Source organism: Schistocerca cancellata, chromosome 2, assembly GCF_023864275.1.
Source record: "Schistocerca cancellata isolate TAMUIC-IGC-003103 chromosome 2, iqSchCanc2.1, whole genome shotgun sequence".
Taxonomy (NCBI): Eukaryota; Metazoa; Arthropoda; class Insecta; order Orthoptera; family Acrididae; genus Schistocerca; species Schistocerca cancellata.
Genome location: NC_064627.1, coordinates 599,727,569 through 599,746,613, shown reverse-complemented (window position 1 = coordinate 599,746,613; position 19,045 = coordinate 599,727,569). Strand labels below are relative to the sequence as shown.

General features: G+C 43.1%; 1 protein-coding gene across 2 annotated transcripts in view; it reads right to left on the bottom strand.

Annotated features, from left to right (window-relative positions):
• LOC126162239 (esterase FE4-like) overlaps positions 1-19,045 on the bottom strand; it is a 253,161-nt gene that overhangs the window by 58,456 nt on the left and 175,660 nt on the right. The window contains exons 1-2 of one of the 2 annotated variants that reach the window (XM_049918611.1): positions 12,837-13,011; positions 3,571-3,708 (exon numbers count right to left, since the gene is read on the bottom strand). The exons of the other annotated variant lie outside the window; for it this stretch is intronic. Coding sequence (XP_049774568.1) covers positions 3,571-3,708; positions 12,837-12,896 — 198 coding nt within the window. The 5' untranslated portion in view covers positions 12,897-13,011. Of the gene's footprint in view, positions 1-3,570; positions 3,709-12,836; positions 13,012-19,045 lie in introns of those variants that run through there. 2 annotated transcript variants of the gene reach the window in all.

The following is a 19,045-nucleotide window of genomic DNA, read 5'->3' as shown; positions in this document are numbered from 1 at the left end:
ACTCTAACCACCGGACCCGCAGGGGTGGTCATACTGGCAATTAACGCCGTGCAGAGATAGATAATTCCTGTCAAATAGATCAAAATTAGTAAACACTTGGAGCAAATAGTTTGTAAATGCCATATCTTGGGGATGTACTGCATCACACAGACGTTTGTCTGAAAAACGAAGTTAGACACCGACTTCATTCAACAGTTATTTCAGGTGTTACTGGAAATTCATATTACCCTACAGAATCGCTCGAAAAATGTGATTCCAATAATCAGTTGTGAACGCTGTCTTGAATAGGCCTACCTAAATGCTTAACCCACTATAGCTAAGTATATTTCTTCGCTTTCCATGTCATGTTATATTCCAGTCAGGGAGCTGGTACTCCAACTGCCTACGTTAAATTGGTCAACTTTATGTACTTTTTCCCCAAGAAGTATTGAAGTCACAATTACGAAGTTCTGAAGCCTTTTTTCTGGCAGTTCATTTATAATTACTGAATTAGAATTACTTTATTCGCGTGAGAAATGTTGATTACTGAACTTAACTCATGTTTGTTGATGCTTTTGGGAATAAGTATTAAGTCTAATTCATGTAAAAAGGAACGTTTCACTATAGTTTTAGTACAGTATTTTCTTTTCAGCATTCTGCAGCACACTAACATTTAAACAGAAGGTGCATGAGAGATTGTTTGGGCAACACTCAGTTTCAAGGCAGGCATAACATTGTAACTAGAACATTCCATTGATCACTAGGCTCACCTCCTGACGTAACCTAAATCTTCTGAGAAAACATCAGTTCGCCAGAGTGTAAAGTTTCTTAATCAAACTGAAATTATTCGAGGAGACTTTAACCATCCAAGAGTCAATTGGGAGAATTCTAGGTTTGTTAGCGGTAGATATGACGAGACATCCTGTGAAACATTACTAAATGCCTTCTCTGAAAAGTTCCAAGAACGGACAGTTCGGAACCCCACATATAACGGAAATATATGAGATCTAATTTCAACAAATAGGTCTGACCTCCTTGAGGATGTGAACGTGGAAACAGCTGTCAATAACCGTGAAGCAGTTATGGCAACAACGAATACCAAAGTACAAATGGCGTGTAAAACAACTAGAAAGATTTATACATTCAGCAAACTAGACAAAGAAGGAATAGTGTTATATCCCAGTGAGGAATTTGAAATTCTTTACTCAGAACACGAGCATGTAAAGGAACTATGGCTCAAGTTCAAAAGAATAGCTGACAATGCACTGGATAGATACGTAATCAGTAGAACAGTTCATGATGGGAAGGGCCCTTCATGTAAGTTTCTAAAGAACAGAGGCTATCGCAGAGTAGATACATTACAAACCATCGGGCTATAGATAGAGAGATGCTTTATGAAATGTGTTTGGCCGTCGACAGGAGAATGTGTCAACCTTTCGGTAACTACCACAACAGAATACTGTCGGAAGAGAGTCTGGTGGTATCTAAAGGCCGTCAGTGGCATCAAAGTTGGTGTCCAGTCACTAACGGACGAGACAGGAAGCGAAATTGAGAGTTTCGAGGGAAAAGCAGAAACGTTTGAATCTATTTTCAAAGTTTCTTTACAAAGGATAAGGCAGAAGTATTGCCTCAATTTAGAAGGTGAATGACCTAGATATCAATGCCAGAGGCGTTGAGGAACAGCTGAAATCGTTTAATCTAACCAAAGACCCATCTCGCTGTGGAATCCCTATCAGATTCTATAACAAATTTGCAGTCGGGTTAATCCCTCTGTTAATTATAATTCATCGCAGATCTCTGGAACAAAAAAGAATGCCGTGCAATTGGAAGAAAGCACAGTTCACACCCATTTACAACGATGACAGCAGAAGTGATCCGCAGAGCTGTCGTCCAGTGTCCTTGATATCCATTAGTTGCGGAATCTTAGAATATATTCTGAGCTCAAACATATGAGGTATGTCGAACAGATTGACCTATTGTAGGCCAACCATCACGGATTTAGAAAACATCCATCATGTGAAACCCAGCTCGCACTTCTCTCACACGACGTACTGAAAGCCATGGATTAAGAGTCAGATAGGTGCAGTATTTTTCGATTTATGAAAAGCATTTGTTTCAGAATCACATCTACGCTTGTTACCAAAAGTAAGATCGTATGGGATATCATGTGACAAACGAAGTAAACAAACAGTTTCATTTCAAATAATGAACAAAGCAGCGTATAAGTTATAAGTTGCGATAAACGTAGGACACGTAACTTCATGCTGATTCATTTCATTATTTGCAATGAAATTGTTTCTTGCTTTTATCCCTTTGTGTTTAGAATCTCTCTTTTGTATCTCGTTGATACAACCAGCAGTTTACTGAAGTTTTCTCTCATATGAGATTGGTATGTCTTTCATGTTTGTTACTTTGTTTTTGCGATGCCGTAAAATTCATTATGGTTCACGCTGGTCTGACAGCTGCTTCTTTCTTACATGGTACCAAGATATACAGATGACGTGGTTTTTCTGTATACCTTAGCACAATACTTTTGCCACGATTGGTATGTCATTACGTTGTGCACGTTATTTTACCTTGAAATATGTGTGTTCCTCAAGACTGTTTATGTCAGTTTCACCTAAAGCAGTTACCTGTTTTAGTTATCGAATTTTAAGTTGTATACTGTTTGTGATCTAGACAGTTAAGAGATTTTGTATAAGACTTCTGGTGAATTATCTGAAAAATATGGGTACCTGACGGCAGCAACAACAAACAGTTAAACATACGTACGCGGAACGTAATCTAGATTAGACCTGAAATAGCATGTTTAATGACTTTTGTGGGACTACCATTGGCAGGACCGCACAACACGTGTGGCACACTAGTGCCTGAACACTAAGACTGACAATGGCCAGATATATATGCTGACGGCACGAAAGCCCTTGCGAAATTTCATATTAGTTCTACGATTGCAGTTGGCAGTATATTTTGAAACCATTCAGTTACAGAAACTGCTTTTTTGCGAAACTCGACGAAGGTTGCCAACTTCAGATCGTAGAGCTGTCATTTGCTTAATTTCTACGAAAATATAGTAGATTACGTTCAGGGTCCACTTTATAGTTAACTTGAACGTTTAAAACTGAGCCACATTCATGAAGTTCTAAAAGTAAAAGGAGCTTGGCTTTGACCAGTAAGGCCATGTTACTTATAATTTTCTCGCGTCTGGTAAACTATAATTGCTGTATTCTGGTGGTTGTATGTGAAGACTGGCAAGCATGTGTGACTGTACCTGCGCTGTCAGTCTTAATTACTGCGTTGTGGGATTTAGAAACTTGTAAAAATTCATGATTTGTCCAGTACCTTTATAGTCAATACAAGTAATAGTTTTTGTGTTGCATAATTATTCATTCATAAAAGGGTAGTGTCAGTAATATTAAAACGTTATCTTTGTCAATAAAGAGTCTGCACGGCAGTATTACCATGAAATTTGAAACGGTTTTCTCTGTTAAGAGTAAGCCGTCTCCCAAAAGGTGTGAATTGATTGTGGTTTCTATTTTTCGTAATTGTACTTCTCCCAGTAGCATTAAGTGGGTGGCGACAGTTATTTACCTGGAATCGGAGATCTCCAACTGGTGGTTCTGCATACGGAATACCTTCAAACCTGAACATGGGTTTGCCTGTATACGTTTCCGACATCCGACCTCTCAAGGTGCCTTCTTCTATGTCCACGGTAACATACTCTTCAGCCTGTAAAAGATTTAAGAAGAAAACAATGAAGGTAATGAACATATTAATAAGAAATGTGAACATGTCAAACTGAAAATTGGTGGTTCATCATAAAGTATGAGGAATCGTTCTAAAACCTGAAACATGGTATTATCGCAATAAAGCAATAGCGAACTGTCAGCAAGGCATGAGGTATTGAGGAGAGTGTCTGTGCATTATCGTCAGAGCTTTTGGAAGAGCATTAGACAACAAGGAAGGACAAAGGGTGAAATGGTCATTGGACGCTGCAGAAGTGTTGTCACAAAACGAGGGAGTGAGAAGGAAACTTCGGAAGCTTCCTATCAGCAGAAAAATTTTTACCGGGCTATGAGGAAAGCTACATTGTTTCATATAAGTCGAGAAAATAAATCAAGATTTCAGTAGTTACTGTATGTATACCGTGTAGACCACACGGATCACTTTATAAATATTTATTGAGGCTTCTGAGTTTCTGCCTGTGTCAGTTCAAATGGTCGGTGACTTGTCGAGAACCGTCACTCTTACTTTACACTTTCTTGGTGGTAGAAGATTGGAAGAGAATCGCTTTTCTCTAGAAACGAAAGCCCTACAAATTGACAAGATTGGAAAATCAGAGAAACTGTTGACGTGGCGATACACCATGAAAATTTACACTTGTACCGTGCGTGCCTTTAAAGTGCTTCAAGTGGCTCTAAGCACTATGGGACTTAACATCTGAGGTCATCGGTCCCCTAGACTTAGAACTACTTAAACCTAACTAACTTAAGGACATCACACACATCCATGCCCGAAGCAGGATTCGAACCTGCAACAGTAACAGTAGCGCGGTTCCGGACTGAAGCGCCTAGAACTTCTCAGGCACAGCGGCCGGCGTGCCTTTCTTTACGGTTACATGCACGAGCAGAAATGTTGAAACAGTAGATTTATACCGTCACTGAAGAAGACTAGAGAGGGCCATCTAGACATGTATGTATGACTGACAGAGGGCCGGCCGCTGGTGGCCGAGCGTTTCTAGGCGCTACAGTCTGGAACCGCGCGACCGCTACGGTCGCAGGTTCGAATCCTGCCTCGGGCATGGATGTGTGTGTTGTCCTTAGGTTAGTTAGGTTTAAGTACTTCTAAGTTCTAGGGGACTTATGACCTCAGCAGTTGAGTGCCATAGTGCTCAGAGCCATTTGAACCATTTGAACTGACAGAGGACGATAAGATATCTTGCAAGAATGCAGAGTCTTGTGCCGTATCAAGTGGTTAAAATGCCACTACCTTTTGACCGAGAACTACTTGGTCCTTGTCAATCGTTTCACTTGGCAGTGACCAAAGAGTACCTGATCGATAACTCGGGGAATTTTAAAATATGAACGCTGCAAGAACCCCTAGAAGAGTATAGTCGACAACATAGTTGTTTGTGCTGCTTACAAATCACGCCCATCCATCACAGAAAAAATGTACAAGAACCCAAAATTCTTATATAGCTGATATATTTAATAGAGGTAGCCGAGAGTTCTTCCATAATCTAGTCCTTTGGAGCAAGTCCACTGCTTTTATTAGTTTCGTTTCTGATGTGAAGACTGTCGTTTCATTAATAGGCACAAATCAGCTCGACAGACTAGCTTCTTTCTTTTCCTACATCTACATCTGCATAACTATTCCGTAAATCATACTTAAGTGCCTGGCAGAGGGTTCGTCAAACCACCAGCAGACTCTTTCTCAACTGTTCCTCTCTAGCAGCACTTGGAATAATGAACACTTAAATCTTTTCGTGCGAGCTCTGATTTTTCTCGTTTTATTAAGATGATAATTTTTCTCTATTTAGGATGGCGTGAAGAAAATGTTTTCTAACTCGGAGGAGAAAGTTAGAGACTGAAATTTCGGGGAAGATCTCGTCGCAACGAAAACTGCCTATGTTTTGAAGACTGCCACCCCAACTCGCTTGTAATACGCGTGGCACTATCTCACCTATTTCGCGATAATACGAAACGAGCTGCCCTTCTTTGAACTTGTTCTATATCCTCCGTCAATCCTATCTGGTAAGGATCCCATATCGGGCAGCAATATTCCAGAAGAGGATGGGCAAATGTAATGTTGGCTCTCTCTTTAGTACACTTGTTGCATCTTCTATGTGTTCTGCAAATAAAACAGTCTTGTCCCACCTTTCCCAGAACATTTTCTGTGCGATAATTCCAATTTAACATATTCGTCATTGTAATCCATTGGTATTTAGCTCAATTGGCAGCTTTTAGATTTGTGTGATCTATCCTGCAACGTAGATTTAACGGATTTCCGTTAATACCCATGACGTTGACCTCTTACTTTTCGTTTTGCCACTCTTTGCACCATACAGATATCTTGTCTAAATTATTTTGCATCTGGTGTTTCATCCTCTGATTGCTTTAATATAAGGTAACTGACTGCATCATCTACAAACAACCTAACACGGCTGCTCAAATTGTCTCCTAAATCATTTATGTAGGTTAGGAACAGAAAAGGGCCCTATGACTCTTCCTTGGTGAACGCCAGATATCACTTTTGTTTTACTCAAAGACGTCTCGTCAGTTATTATTAATTCTGACCTTCCTGACTTTGGCCAGAATAGATGTAGAACTAAGCAACAATATTGGGACTCTTTATAAAGGGGGGCTTTGTAATATATCTAGAACGCTATTCGCCATGTGCGAGTCAAAGTAATTGTTTGCTGTCTAGTCGCAGTTAGGAGTGCTTGGCGTGTATTATTATCGCTACTGCCGTTTGTTTGTTCGCTAGCTTCTGCTCAGAATGAACTGCTGTACATTATCTTTAAGCCGTTTTCTTCCACAGGAAAAGGGCATAATTTGATAATCGTGCTGAACATGGCCATTTTTTAAACTGATAAATTGTACTAGGGTAGTTGGATTTGATGTAGTCCATTCGCCATTGTCATGATATTATCCACCATTAAACTGGTGAGAATTATACCGTGAAAAGCAAAAGAAATTGGTGCACCTGCTTGCGATCATGTAGAAGTGCCGCATCGCGACGTGGCATGGACACGACCAATTTCTGAAGTAGTGCTGGAGGGAAATGACTCCATGAACCCTGCAGGGCTGCCCACAAATCAGTAAGAGTACGAGGGAGTGGAGGTCTCTTCTGAACAGCGTGTTGCAAGGCATCCCAGATATAGTCAATAATTTTCATGTCTGGGAATTTGGTGGCCAGCGGAAGTGTTTAAACTCAGAAGAGCGTTCCTGGAGCCACTCTATAGCAATTCTGAGCTGTGGAGTGTCCCATTGTCCTGCTGGAAATGCCCCAGCATGTCGGAATGCACAATGGACATGAATGGATGCAGGTAATCAGAGAGGTTGCTCACGTACGAATCGTCTGTCAGAGTGGTATCTAGACGTATCAGGGGTCCCATATCACTCCAACTGCACACGCCCCTCACCCTTGCAGAGCCTCCACCAGCTTGAACAGTCCCCTGCAGACATGCAGGGTCCATGGATTCATGAGATTGTCTCCATACCTGTACACATCCACCCCTCGATACAATTTTAAATGAGACTAGTCCGACCAGGCAACATGTTCTCTGTCATTAACAGTCCAATGTCAGTGTTGAAGGGCCCAGGCGAGGCGTAAAGATTTGTGTCGTGCAGTCATCAAAGGTACACGAGTGGACCTTCGGCTCCGAAAGCTCATATCGATGATGTTTCGTTGAATGGTTCGCATGCTGACGCTTGTTAATGGCCCATCACTGAAATCTGCAGCAATCTGCGGAAGGGCTGCACTTCCGTCAGATGAATGATTCTCTTCAATCGTCTTTAGTCCCGTTCTTGAAGGATCCCTTTTCTCGGCCGCAGCGATGTTGGAGATTTGATGTTTTACCGGATTCCTGAAATTCACAGTACACTTATGAAAAGATTGTATGAGAAAATCCCCAGTTCATCGCTACGTCGGAGATGCTGTGTCCCATCGCTCGTGCGCTGACTATAACGCAATGTTCAGACTCACTCAAATCCTGATAACGTGCTATTGTAGCAGCAGTGACCGATGTAACAATGCGCCAGCCACTTGTTATCTTATATAGGCGTTGCCGACCGCAGCGCCGTATTCTACCTGTTTATATATCTCTGTATTAGAATACGCATGCCTATGCCAGTTTATTTGGCGCTTCACTGTGATACTCTTACGTACTGATCTAAGTTTCAAGTAGATGTTGGTGGAAGTGGCATGGTATATTGGTTCATGGTCAGGTAAATACACTGTTGAGCCAAAACATTAGAGTTTGGTCCACTTCTGGAACGCAATTTAGCAGCGATTCTGCATGCCATAAATCGGACAGACTTCCAGAGGCTTGTGGCACCAGATGCCTATGCACAGGTCACACACTTCTCACAATTTACGGGCGGTTTGTTTTCTGGGCTCGGAACTGGCGTCCGACAGCGCCCAAGTCGGATTTAGTCGGATTTTTGATCGTCAAGACATCAAGGTGAGTTAACTATCATGCTCCTCAAACCATGGCAGCACGATTCTGGCCTTGTGACACGGACAGTTATCCTGCTGGAAGATACCATCGGTCTTCAGGAAGATAGCAAGCGTAAAGCGTTATAGGTGGTCTTAATAATGTTCACGTGGTCCACAGCTGTCATGGTGCATTCTATTATTACCACAGGTCCCATGGAGGACCAGGTAAATGTCCCCCAGAATATTATACTGCTCCAACCGGCATGCGTCCGTGGCGCACTGCATGTTTCGAGCAGCCGTTCGCCTGGATTTCGGGGTATCTGAAGACGATCATTGACCTGGTATAACGGTAAACGGGATTCATTCCACCAAGTGACACTATTACACTTATCTGCGGTCCAATCTCGGTGATCCCGTGCTCACTGTGATCATAACTGATGATGTTGTTGGGTCAACATGGGAAAAAGTAGAGGTGCTGAACGATGTGCTCCAAAACACTTGTTTCTGCGCCAATTCTGTACTCTGTCATCAGGTCTGCCATAGGTCGCAACCTATCCTGTTTTAGAGAACAGGCAAACCACCGATTCCTATGTTCTGTCATGAGGTGTAGACGTCCAGCTTATTATCGCTTACTCGTGGATTCAGCGCTCTTCAACCACTTTCTGTAGATGCTCACGACAGTAGCACGCGAGCACTCGACCAGCTTCGCCGTTTCCGGGGTGATCGCTCCCAGGCACTGGGCCGCAAAAATCTGGCTTTTGTCAAAGTCGCTTGAGTCGGTGGATTTCCGCATTTGTGTCACTTAGCGTAGCTAGAATGATTTCCCATTCGTCTCCGCTCATCTCATATATTTCTCTTACAGCGTCACGTGCAGTCATCGCCACTAGGCAGCATACAACCTCACGGTGAGCAGTGGCCATAAATGTTTGGCCTCATCAGTGTAGAGCCCGAAACTTCGGGATGTATGAAATTTGCTACCAATCAATTAAATTAGATATTTTTTTATTAGGTATTCAGCGATCACAGGCCCTGCAGACCACACATTGCTTCCACAAACTGCCTCCATTCCTTCTTGTTTTTTGCACGGTTCCTCTAGTTGTCTTCAATTCCCAGGGCTGCTAGGTCCTTCGCCAGGTCGTCCATCCAGCGCTGCCTTGCTCGTCCAATGGGGCGTTTGGTTTTTGGTTTCCCCGCTAGTGCCATCTTCGTCTGTCATCCATTTGGCATAAGGGCTACATGGCCCACCCATTGTATTCTTTTGCTCTTTATCTTCTGTAGGATAGTTGGTTGTCGCATCAGAAGGTAGATTTCCTCGTTTTTCCTCCTCCTCCATTCTCCATTATCTAAAACGGGTCCCCATATGTTCCTCATTACTCTTCTTTCAAATATTAATAGTTTTTTTCCTTACTCGCTTAGTCATGCATTACTGCTGGGCATATCATTGTGTTGTAGATTTTCATCTTCGTGTTCACTGAGATCGATTTAGGGCCAAGCGTCTCTCTGAGGGTATGCATGCATTTCGTTCCCGCTGCTATTCTTTCCTTGATGTCCATTTTTATGTTGTTGTCCGTGGTAAACCACGATCCCAACAAGTATTTGAACTAGTCTACTCTCTTGAACCTCTTGCCATCTGTCTCAAGAAATTCTATCTGCTCCTGTCTTCTTCCTAACTGCCTGAACTCTGTTTTGTCTCGATTCACTTTGAGCCCTACCTTCTGTGCATAATTGTGCATTTTCTGGTACATTTCTTTCAACTCTTGCTTTCATTCACTTAATAGTACTATATAATCCGCATATGAGAGACAATTGAAGTTACCGTCCATCTCTACTCCTGTGGCCTACACTCTTTTATTACTGTCTCTAAGATGAAACTGAACAGAACACATGAGAGAGCATCCCCTTGTCTGAGGCCTATCTCGAATGTCTCTGATGTGGCTCCTCGGAAACGCACTGCTGCCTTTGACCATTCCATACAAAATGTGGTCTATTGTCGCTCTGTTTGATCGAAAGCCAGCTTGGTACTACTGCATGTTGTTCTCTATGAATGGTTTCAGTTTTCTAAGGATAATGATAGACACCACCTTATACGTTACATTCAACAAGCTGATTCCTCTGTAGTTACCGCATTCCATTTTGCTTCCCTTCCTGTATATTGGACATATTACATCCAATTTACATTCTTCTGGCAGTACTTCCTTCTCCCATATCAACTGGATCAGTTTATGTATCTCTAAGTGTAAGCTCTCACCTGCCTCCTTGATTAATTCTGATGATATTCCGTCCTCTCCAGGGGCTTTGTTGTTTCTGAGTCCTTTGATTGCGATTTTCACGTCTTCTTCACTAACTTCACATTCTTCTTCATGTATCCTTTCCTCCGTAGTGTTTGCAGGTAATATCTCATCTTGGTCTGGGCGATTCAACAATTCTGAGAAGTATTCTTTCTATCTTTCTACAATACTTTCCTTGTGATTTATAAAGTTGCCGTTCTTATCTCTAATGAAAAAAGTTTGGCTCTGAAATCAGCGTTTCCGATTTTTTATGTATTGGAAGAATTGTCTTGAGTTAAATTACAAGACAAAAAACAAACACTTGACACTGATCATTACCATGTACACACGTTACATTGCGGATGGACTCCACCACCTGTGGTGACAAAAGGAAGCCCTAAGTTACAAAATTTAAAAATCGGGGAGAAATTTAAGGATTTAGAAGCATTTTTCTCTAGGAGAAAGATAGATACCACCTACAGGAAAATTAAAGAGTCCTTTAGACAAAAAAGAAGCAGCTGTATGAATACCAGGAGCTCAGATGGAACCATTCCTAGGCACAGAAAGGAAAGCTGAAAGAGGAAAGGAGCATATAGAGGGATCTATGCAAGGGAGATGAACTTGAAGGCAATATTAAAGTCATGTAGATGAAGATGAGATGGGGAGGTGTGACACTGCGAGAACAATTTGACAGAACACGGGAAGACCTAAGTCGAAACAAGACACCGGGAACAGCCGACAATCTGTCAGAGCTACTGATAATCTAGGGAGAGCCAGCCATGGCAAAATTCTTCCATTTGGTTTGCAAGCTGTGGGAGACAGGCGAAATACCCTCGTACTTCAAGAAGAATGTAATTATTGCAATTCCAAAGACAGTAGTTCCTGACATGTGTGGAAATTACCAAATTTAATAAGTCATGGTTGCAAAGTACTAACACGAATTCTTTGCAGAAGAATGGAAAAACTGGTAGAAACCGTCCTTGAGGAAGATCAGACTGGATTCCAGAGAAACGTAGGAACACACGAGGCAATACCAACAGTCTGAGCAATCTTAGGAGATCGGTTAAGGAAAGAAAAACCTGCGTTTATAGAATTTGTACATTTCGAGAAAGCTTTCGAGGACGTTGGCTGGAAAACTTTCTTTGGAGTTCTGAATATAGGAGGGGCAAAATACAGGGAACGAAAGGCTACTTAAAACTAGTACAGAAACTAGAGGGCAGTAATAAGACTCTTGGGGTATGAAGGAGAAGCACGGTTGTAGTCTGTCCCAGATATTTTTCAATCTGTACATAGGAAGTGTAGTAAAGGAAACCAAAGAAAAATTTGAAGTAGGAGATAAAGATCATGGAGAAGAAATGAAGGGTTTGAGGTTTACCGACGACAGCGTAATTCTGTCAGAGACAGCAAAGAACTTGGAAGAGTCGTTGGACAGTATGGATATAAGGATATAAGATGAACATCGCCAAAAGCTAAACAAGGATGGTGGAATGTAGTTGAATTAAATCTGGTGCTGGTGAGAAAATTATGTTATGAAACGAGACTCTGAAAGTAGTAGGTGAGTTTTGTATTTGGGTTTCAAAATAACTGGTGACAGCCGAAATAGAGATGATATAAAAAATGTAGCTTGGCAACGGCAAAAAAGAGAAATCTGTTAACATCAAATATAGACTTAAGAGCTAGCAAGTCGTTCCTGAAGGTACTTATCTGGAGTGTAGCCATGTATGGAAGTGAAATATGGATGACATACAGTTCAGACAAAAAGAGAACAGAAGCTTTTCAAATGTGGTGCTACAGAAGAATTCTGAGGATTAGATGGGTAGAGGTACTGAATAGCATCAGGAGGTACGGAACACAAGGAGGAAGATAATTAATTAGTTTGCACAATTTGACTAAAAGAAGGTATCGATTGATAGGATACATTCTGAAGCATCAAGGGATCATCACTTTAATACTGGAGAAAGGGATGTGGGCTGGAAATCGTAGAGGGAGACGAAGAGGTGAATACAGTAAGGAGATTCAGAAGAATGGAAGATTCAGAAGGATGTAGGCTCCAGTAGTCATTTAGAGATGAAGAGGTTTCACAGGGTAGAGTAGTATGGAGAGCTCTGTTAAACCAGTCTTCGGGCTGAAGGACACAACAACAACAGATGTTTTCATATGGAGTTACAGCTTCGAGTGTTCTTTGACACGGTCAATTTTCATTGAATTCGGAGACACATTTTAAACTTTGGAAATTGAAGAATCAGGTTTCTTATATAGAACAGCTTTGGGTGAAGCTGCGTTGTCGATACGGCATCGTGACAAGTAAGTATGAATTTTGGTGACAGCTTACTGTATGTTTTTATTGTTTTTACACATACACACATTGCATGAAGCACTACATCTTGTGCGAAACGTAACGGATTATGCTGAATAAATTAAGATACTTACTGACAAAGCGACTGTTATTAAACAGAGTTGTAAAACTGCAACCAAGCGAAGGGTCGCCATGGTCCTCGAGAGCTCCCTTCCTTTCACGATGGCTGCTGGTGACCGAACTGAGTAGTTCCGTCTGACTCCTCACAGTTAAAAAGTATTGTCAGTAATTACGTGCGTAACAAAACGAAAAAAAAAGTCTCTATCTTGGTGACAGTTTTTAATGACGGTAACGGAGGTTACTCCGTTTTAATAGGGAGTATGTAGTGTGATGAAATAAGTAGCCAATCACGTTTGTTTGTCGCTTTTTAGATGGATCTTTTAACGTGGAAGATAAACTATCTTATCGTGTAATCATATCACTACTCATCTTCGGAAATCTGAGGCACGTCTGTTGCATAACTTCACTGTAAGAACGCGTTTAGTAACAGAGTACTTTCTAAGACGTGATTCTCTAATGAGGAAGTAGAAATTATATCTAATCTAAAAACTAAAATATGATTCTTTTGACTACTTCATGATGTACTCTATAAAGGAACTGTAGAAAACAGCAAGGCGTGTAGCTACGTATACAGTACTGAATAATAAGAGAAAAATGTAATTGTCTAAAAGGCAACATTTAGCACTCTGGCTGCCACTGGCTGACTAAAAATATCGCTTTATTTTTACCCACTGTAGCACACTTTCGGTTCTGAAGCCATTTCCAAATGTTTGCATATTTACAACCCATCAGATTTTCATTTCTGGGTCAACGTATAGGAACTCATCAAGTCACACAAATTATAATGTAACTGTGAGAGTTTCGACACATTATCAGACATGATCAGAGGTATGACAAATGTATCTAGAGAGTAGTAACCCAGCGTACCACTAGGAGCGTATGAGTACATTGGGCTACGTACAGGCAAAACTGAACTAGAAGCTTGGAAGAAAAGAAGGTGTAGTAAATCAATATCACAGAGAGTTCCTCATAATGTATCGCACAAAATTTTCAGCTCAGTGCGGTCGTCCGACTTCCCTTCATCTTTTGTTTCAATATGAGAGGTGCTGTGACACAACCAGCAGAGTCAACAAGCAAATACATTTTCTCAGCAGTGCACTTGCAAGACTATTGATTCCAATGTGGCACCCATCGATTCAATGCAGTGTTGTCTGACAGCCGCGAGGAGTGACCGCGTGGTTAGAGGTGCCATGTCACGGATTGCGCCGCCCCTCACGCCGGAAGTTCGTGTCCTCCCCTGGGCATGGTTGTGTGTGTGTTGTTCTTAGCATAAGTTAGTTTAAGTTAGTATCAGCAGTGTGTAAATCTAGGGACCGATGACCTCAGCAGTTTGGTCCCTTAGGAATTCACACACATTTGAATATTTTTTCTGTCTGACAGCGCTATATATATGCCCTCAGCAACCCGACAAGAAATTGAGAAACATCCAACCAGTATACATAATGAATTTTTCACTCTGTAGGTAAGTATGCGTGGTTTTGTACATTTCAGGAGGATTAAAACTTTGTCCCGAAGTGAAACTAGAACGAAGAACCTTCCCCCTTGCAGGTAGTGCTCTTCCCGACTGAGTTGTTGAGGGCCGACAGCGCAGCTTTATCTCTGCCAGTGGTGTACCAAAGCGTTCAATACAACCAACGTCGCTACAGAAAGAAAACCTACGAACTAACACCCATAAACTTACAAAAGGAGGCTCCAAACGAATCTGAAGAAGACTAATCTGTTTGAAGTCTGCGGGAGTGAAACAACCGGTACCTTCTCAAAGCTTCTCAATTTGGCAACAAAAGGACAGAAGTAGAAAAATTTAACGGATGAGTGGCTCCACACTCCAATGGAACGGCAGACGAATCAGGATTATGTAGGCAGGTGTATTTCTCGTAATTTCTAAACAAGTAATTTACTTGCGGTCTACGGGAGATTTTATCTTAAATATACAGAGCCCTCTGTTCTGTGGGATTGTAGCGCCCAAGGTGAGTATAACTTCTAGACGTTTCTCTACACACCAGTTTGCAAGTAGTTACAGCAATAGTGCAACTACCATTTAGGAGGAGCATATATGAGGTTCATTCAAAAGAAAAGATAAAAAACACCACTGTGGTATAATAGACTGAAGGCTTTGTTCAAAAGTAATCACCAGAGGCTTGAGCACAACTACCCCACTGTTTCACGAGCGGAAGGATTCCCTGTTCTCATAGACAGGAGCCAGTCCCCCCACTGTATCCTGTATCCTTCAGTTCGTCGTCCGAGATGAAGCGCGACCCTTTGAGATGTTGTTTTAGTGGACCAGACATACGGTAGTCGCCGGCGACGTGTCCTGGCTGTACGTCGCGCGCTCAAGCTGCTCCCACTTGAAGCTGGCCATTACACATTGTGTGGCCTTGCAGACATATGGATGCGACTTAGCGTGGGGCAGAATCACTCCCTCCGTGAGCCGACCACGCCGTTCGCTCTAGGAGTTTTGCAGGCTACAGAAGTATACGTCATTTTGGTTTTACGGTACAAGCGGAACTAGATGAGTATTTGTCATCGGACGTCCGAAAAGACGGCGAGCATCACTTTGACTGCTGAGGGCACAGATTTGAATTTCTTAGGAGGACGTGACGAAGTATTCGTCGCGTTCATAGATGGCTCACTATGTTATCCCAAATCGGTATATGCAAATTTCAAACGGTTTGGTTGTTACGACATTTGTATCTTTTCATTTGAACACCCCACGTATTACCTACAAATGCCGGCCGCTGTGGCCGAGCGGTTGTAGGCGCATCAGTCCGGAACCGCGCGACTGCTACGGTCGCAGGTTCGAATCCTGCCTCGGGCATGGATGTGTGTGATGTCCTTACGTTAGTTACGTTTAAGCAGTTCTAAGTTATAGGGGACTGATGACCTCAGATGTTAAGTCCCATAGTGCTCAGAGCTATTTGAACAGTCCTCCTTTCCCACTCAGCTTTTGCAAATATTGCATGAGACACTCATCCGCACCCACAGCACCCCCTCCTTACAACCATACAACCAAGTACTACGAAATATCTGAATTGCCGAAAAATTCGTTCATCAGCTATATTTTCGTTACTGACTTCCAAAAATTCGTTTAAGGACTGGCTCACCAGTCTCACTGGTGTGTATATATATATATATATATATATATATATATATATATATATATATATATATATATATACTACTGGAAATGGAAAAAAGAACACATTGACACCGGTGTGCCAGACCCACCATACTTGCTCCGGACACTGCGAGAGGGCTGTACAAGCAATGATCACACGCACGGCACAGCGGACACACCAGGAACCGCGGTGTTGGCCGTCGAATGGCGCTAGCTGCGCAGCATTTGTGCACCGCCGCCGTCAGTGTCAGCCAGTTTGCCGTGGCATACGGAGCTCCATCGCAGTCTTTAACACTGGTAGCATGCCGCGACAGCGTGGACGTGAACCGTATGTGCAGTTGACGGACTTTGAGCGAGGGCATATAGTGGGCATGCGGGAGGCCGGGTGGACGTACCGCCGAATTGCTCAACACGTGGGGCGTGAGGTCTCCACAGTACATCGATGTTGTCGCCAGTGGTCGGCGCAAGGTGCACGCGCCCGTCGACCTGGGACCGGACCGCAGCGACACACGGATGCACGCCAAGACCGTAGGATCCTACGCAGTGCCGTAGGGGACCGCACCGCCACTTCCCAGCAAATTAGGGACACTGTTGCTCCTGGGGTATCAGCGAGGACCATTCGCAACCGTCTCCATGAAGCTGGGCTACGGTCCCGCACACCGTTAGGCCGTCTTCCGCTCACGCCCCAACATCGTGCAGTCCGCCTCCAGTGGTGTCGCGACAGGCGTGAATGGAGGGACGAATGGAGACGTGTCGTCTTCAGCGATGAGAGTCGCTTCTGCCTTGGTGCCAATGATGGTCGTATGCGTGTTTGGCGCCGTGCAGGTGAGCGCCACAATCAGGACTGCATACGACCGAGGCACACAGGGCCAACACCCGGCATCATGGTGTGGGGAGCGATCTCCTACACTGGCCGTACACCACTGGTGATCGTCGAGGGGACACTGAATAGTGCACGGTACATCCAAACCGTCATCGAACCCATCATTCTACCATTCCTAGACCGGCAAGGGAACTTACTGTTCCAACAGGACAATGCACGTCCGCATGTATCCCGTGCCACCCAACGTGCTCTAGAAGGTGTAAGTCAACTACCCTGGCCAGCAAGATCTCCGGATCTGTCCCCCATTGAGCATGTTTGGGACTGGATGAAGCGTCGTCTCACGCGGTCTGCACGTCCAGCACGAACGCTGGTCCAACTGAGGCGCCAGGTGGAAATGGCATGGCAAGCCGTTCCACAGGACTACATCCAGCATCTCTACGATCGTCTCCATGGGAGAATAGCAGCCTGCATTGCTGCGAAAGGTGGATATACACTGTACTAGTGCCGACATTGTGCATGCTCTGTTGCCTGTGTCTATGTGCCTGTGGTTCTGTCAGTGTGATCATGTGATGTATCTGACCCCAGGAATGTGTCAATAAAGTTTCCCCTTCCTGGGACAATGAATTCACGGTGTTCTTATTTCAATTTCCAGGAGTATATATATATATATATATATATATATATATATATATGTGTGTGTGTGTGTGTGTGTGTGTGTGTGTGTGTGTGTCTTACGCGGTCTAACTGTGTTGGTACCTTCCAAACTTTACAGGAGCTCTCCTGCGAACCTTGCAGCTTTTGTAAAGTTTGGAAGGTAGGAGACGAGGTACTGGCAGAAGTACAGCTGTGAGGACCGGTCGTGAGTCGTGCTTCGGTAGCTCAGACAAAACAGAGATCGCAGTTTGGTTCGCATTGTGAAATAATTTTAAAATATAGTTGTATTACAGACAGTTATACTTTGAGCGGTGTCCATGATCGTTCATAGCCTTCTGACAAGCAATTACACAAAAGTTTTGTTTATCTGGGACCAGAATATCGGCTTTTCCGGCCGTCCTGAGCGGATGCGCTGTGGCGCTTCTGTTTGGATTTCATGACTCTGCGTAAGAGTGTTGTGTAAAATTGTGATTGTGGTGATGCAGCATTTTAGTTTCCTTGTTTTCGCGAGCTGTTAACTGCTGACATGGCAACAATGTTTCCCAGAAAGCTTACCCTAAGATTTGGATTTGACAAAGCAACCCGCAATGTTCAGCCAAGTTCACTAGAAATTCATGACTGGATCGTTGACGTTATTGGCATTACTTCGGATCAGACGCACACTGCTTATTATGACTTGGAGCAATACTGCTTTTTTGTGAAGCTGCTTTCCCCGTTGGTGCTGGAACGGATTTTGCAGAAATTTGAAGGAAAAGCTGAATTCCGCCATCGCGACAATTCGGTGAGTACAGTTACCATTTCAAATGCTGATGTTGATTATAAACAAGTCAAAGTATTTAATTTGCCACCTGAGGTAGAAAACTGCTACTTAAAAGACGCATTATCTAAATACGGTGACATCAGGCAAATTCGTAATGAACGGTGGTCAAGCCAGCATAGATTGCAATGCTTTAGTGGTGTTCGTTCTGTCGATATGCATGTCAAACAAAACATTCCATCTCATATTTTGGTTTGTGGCTACAAAGCGCACGTTATATACAATGGACAGACTTTGACTTGCCATACATGTAATGAAAGTGGGCATCTCCGGCAAAACTGTCCAAAAAAGGTGTTTGTATTGCAGAATAATTTACAACAGCGTAAAAGGTTAATACTGGCTGATCTTGTGACTGAAAATCAGATTACGGGTGGTGAAGTCTCCAGCATTTCGGGAATGTAGACGACAGGCCACAAAATACTCTTGAAGCATTTCCACCTTTACTCAGGAAAGACACTGTAGACAATCCCGCTGGAAAAAGTAGTATAGCCAATAACAAGAGACGTCGAACTTGTGACGGCAGTAGCACAGATGAAGAAGATATCAACCCGTCGCTGAAAGCTGTAGGTGACATTCAGAAAACAGTACTGGAAACTGTTTCAGACAATATTGTCAGCATAGATTCCAACTCTGAGTCAAGTACATCAGTAGACAAATCGAATACGCTACCATCACCCGAACAGGTCGACGTGACATCGGAGTCCCATTCTGTAGCGTTGGACGCGCCAGTAGATGGCAATGCGCTGCTCTTGGTGACGCCACAACCCCGCGCTGCAGTGCCCGTACGTCAATCAATGCAGACAGATTCACTCGC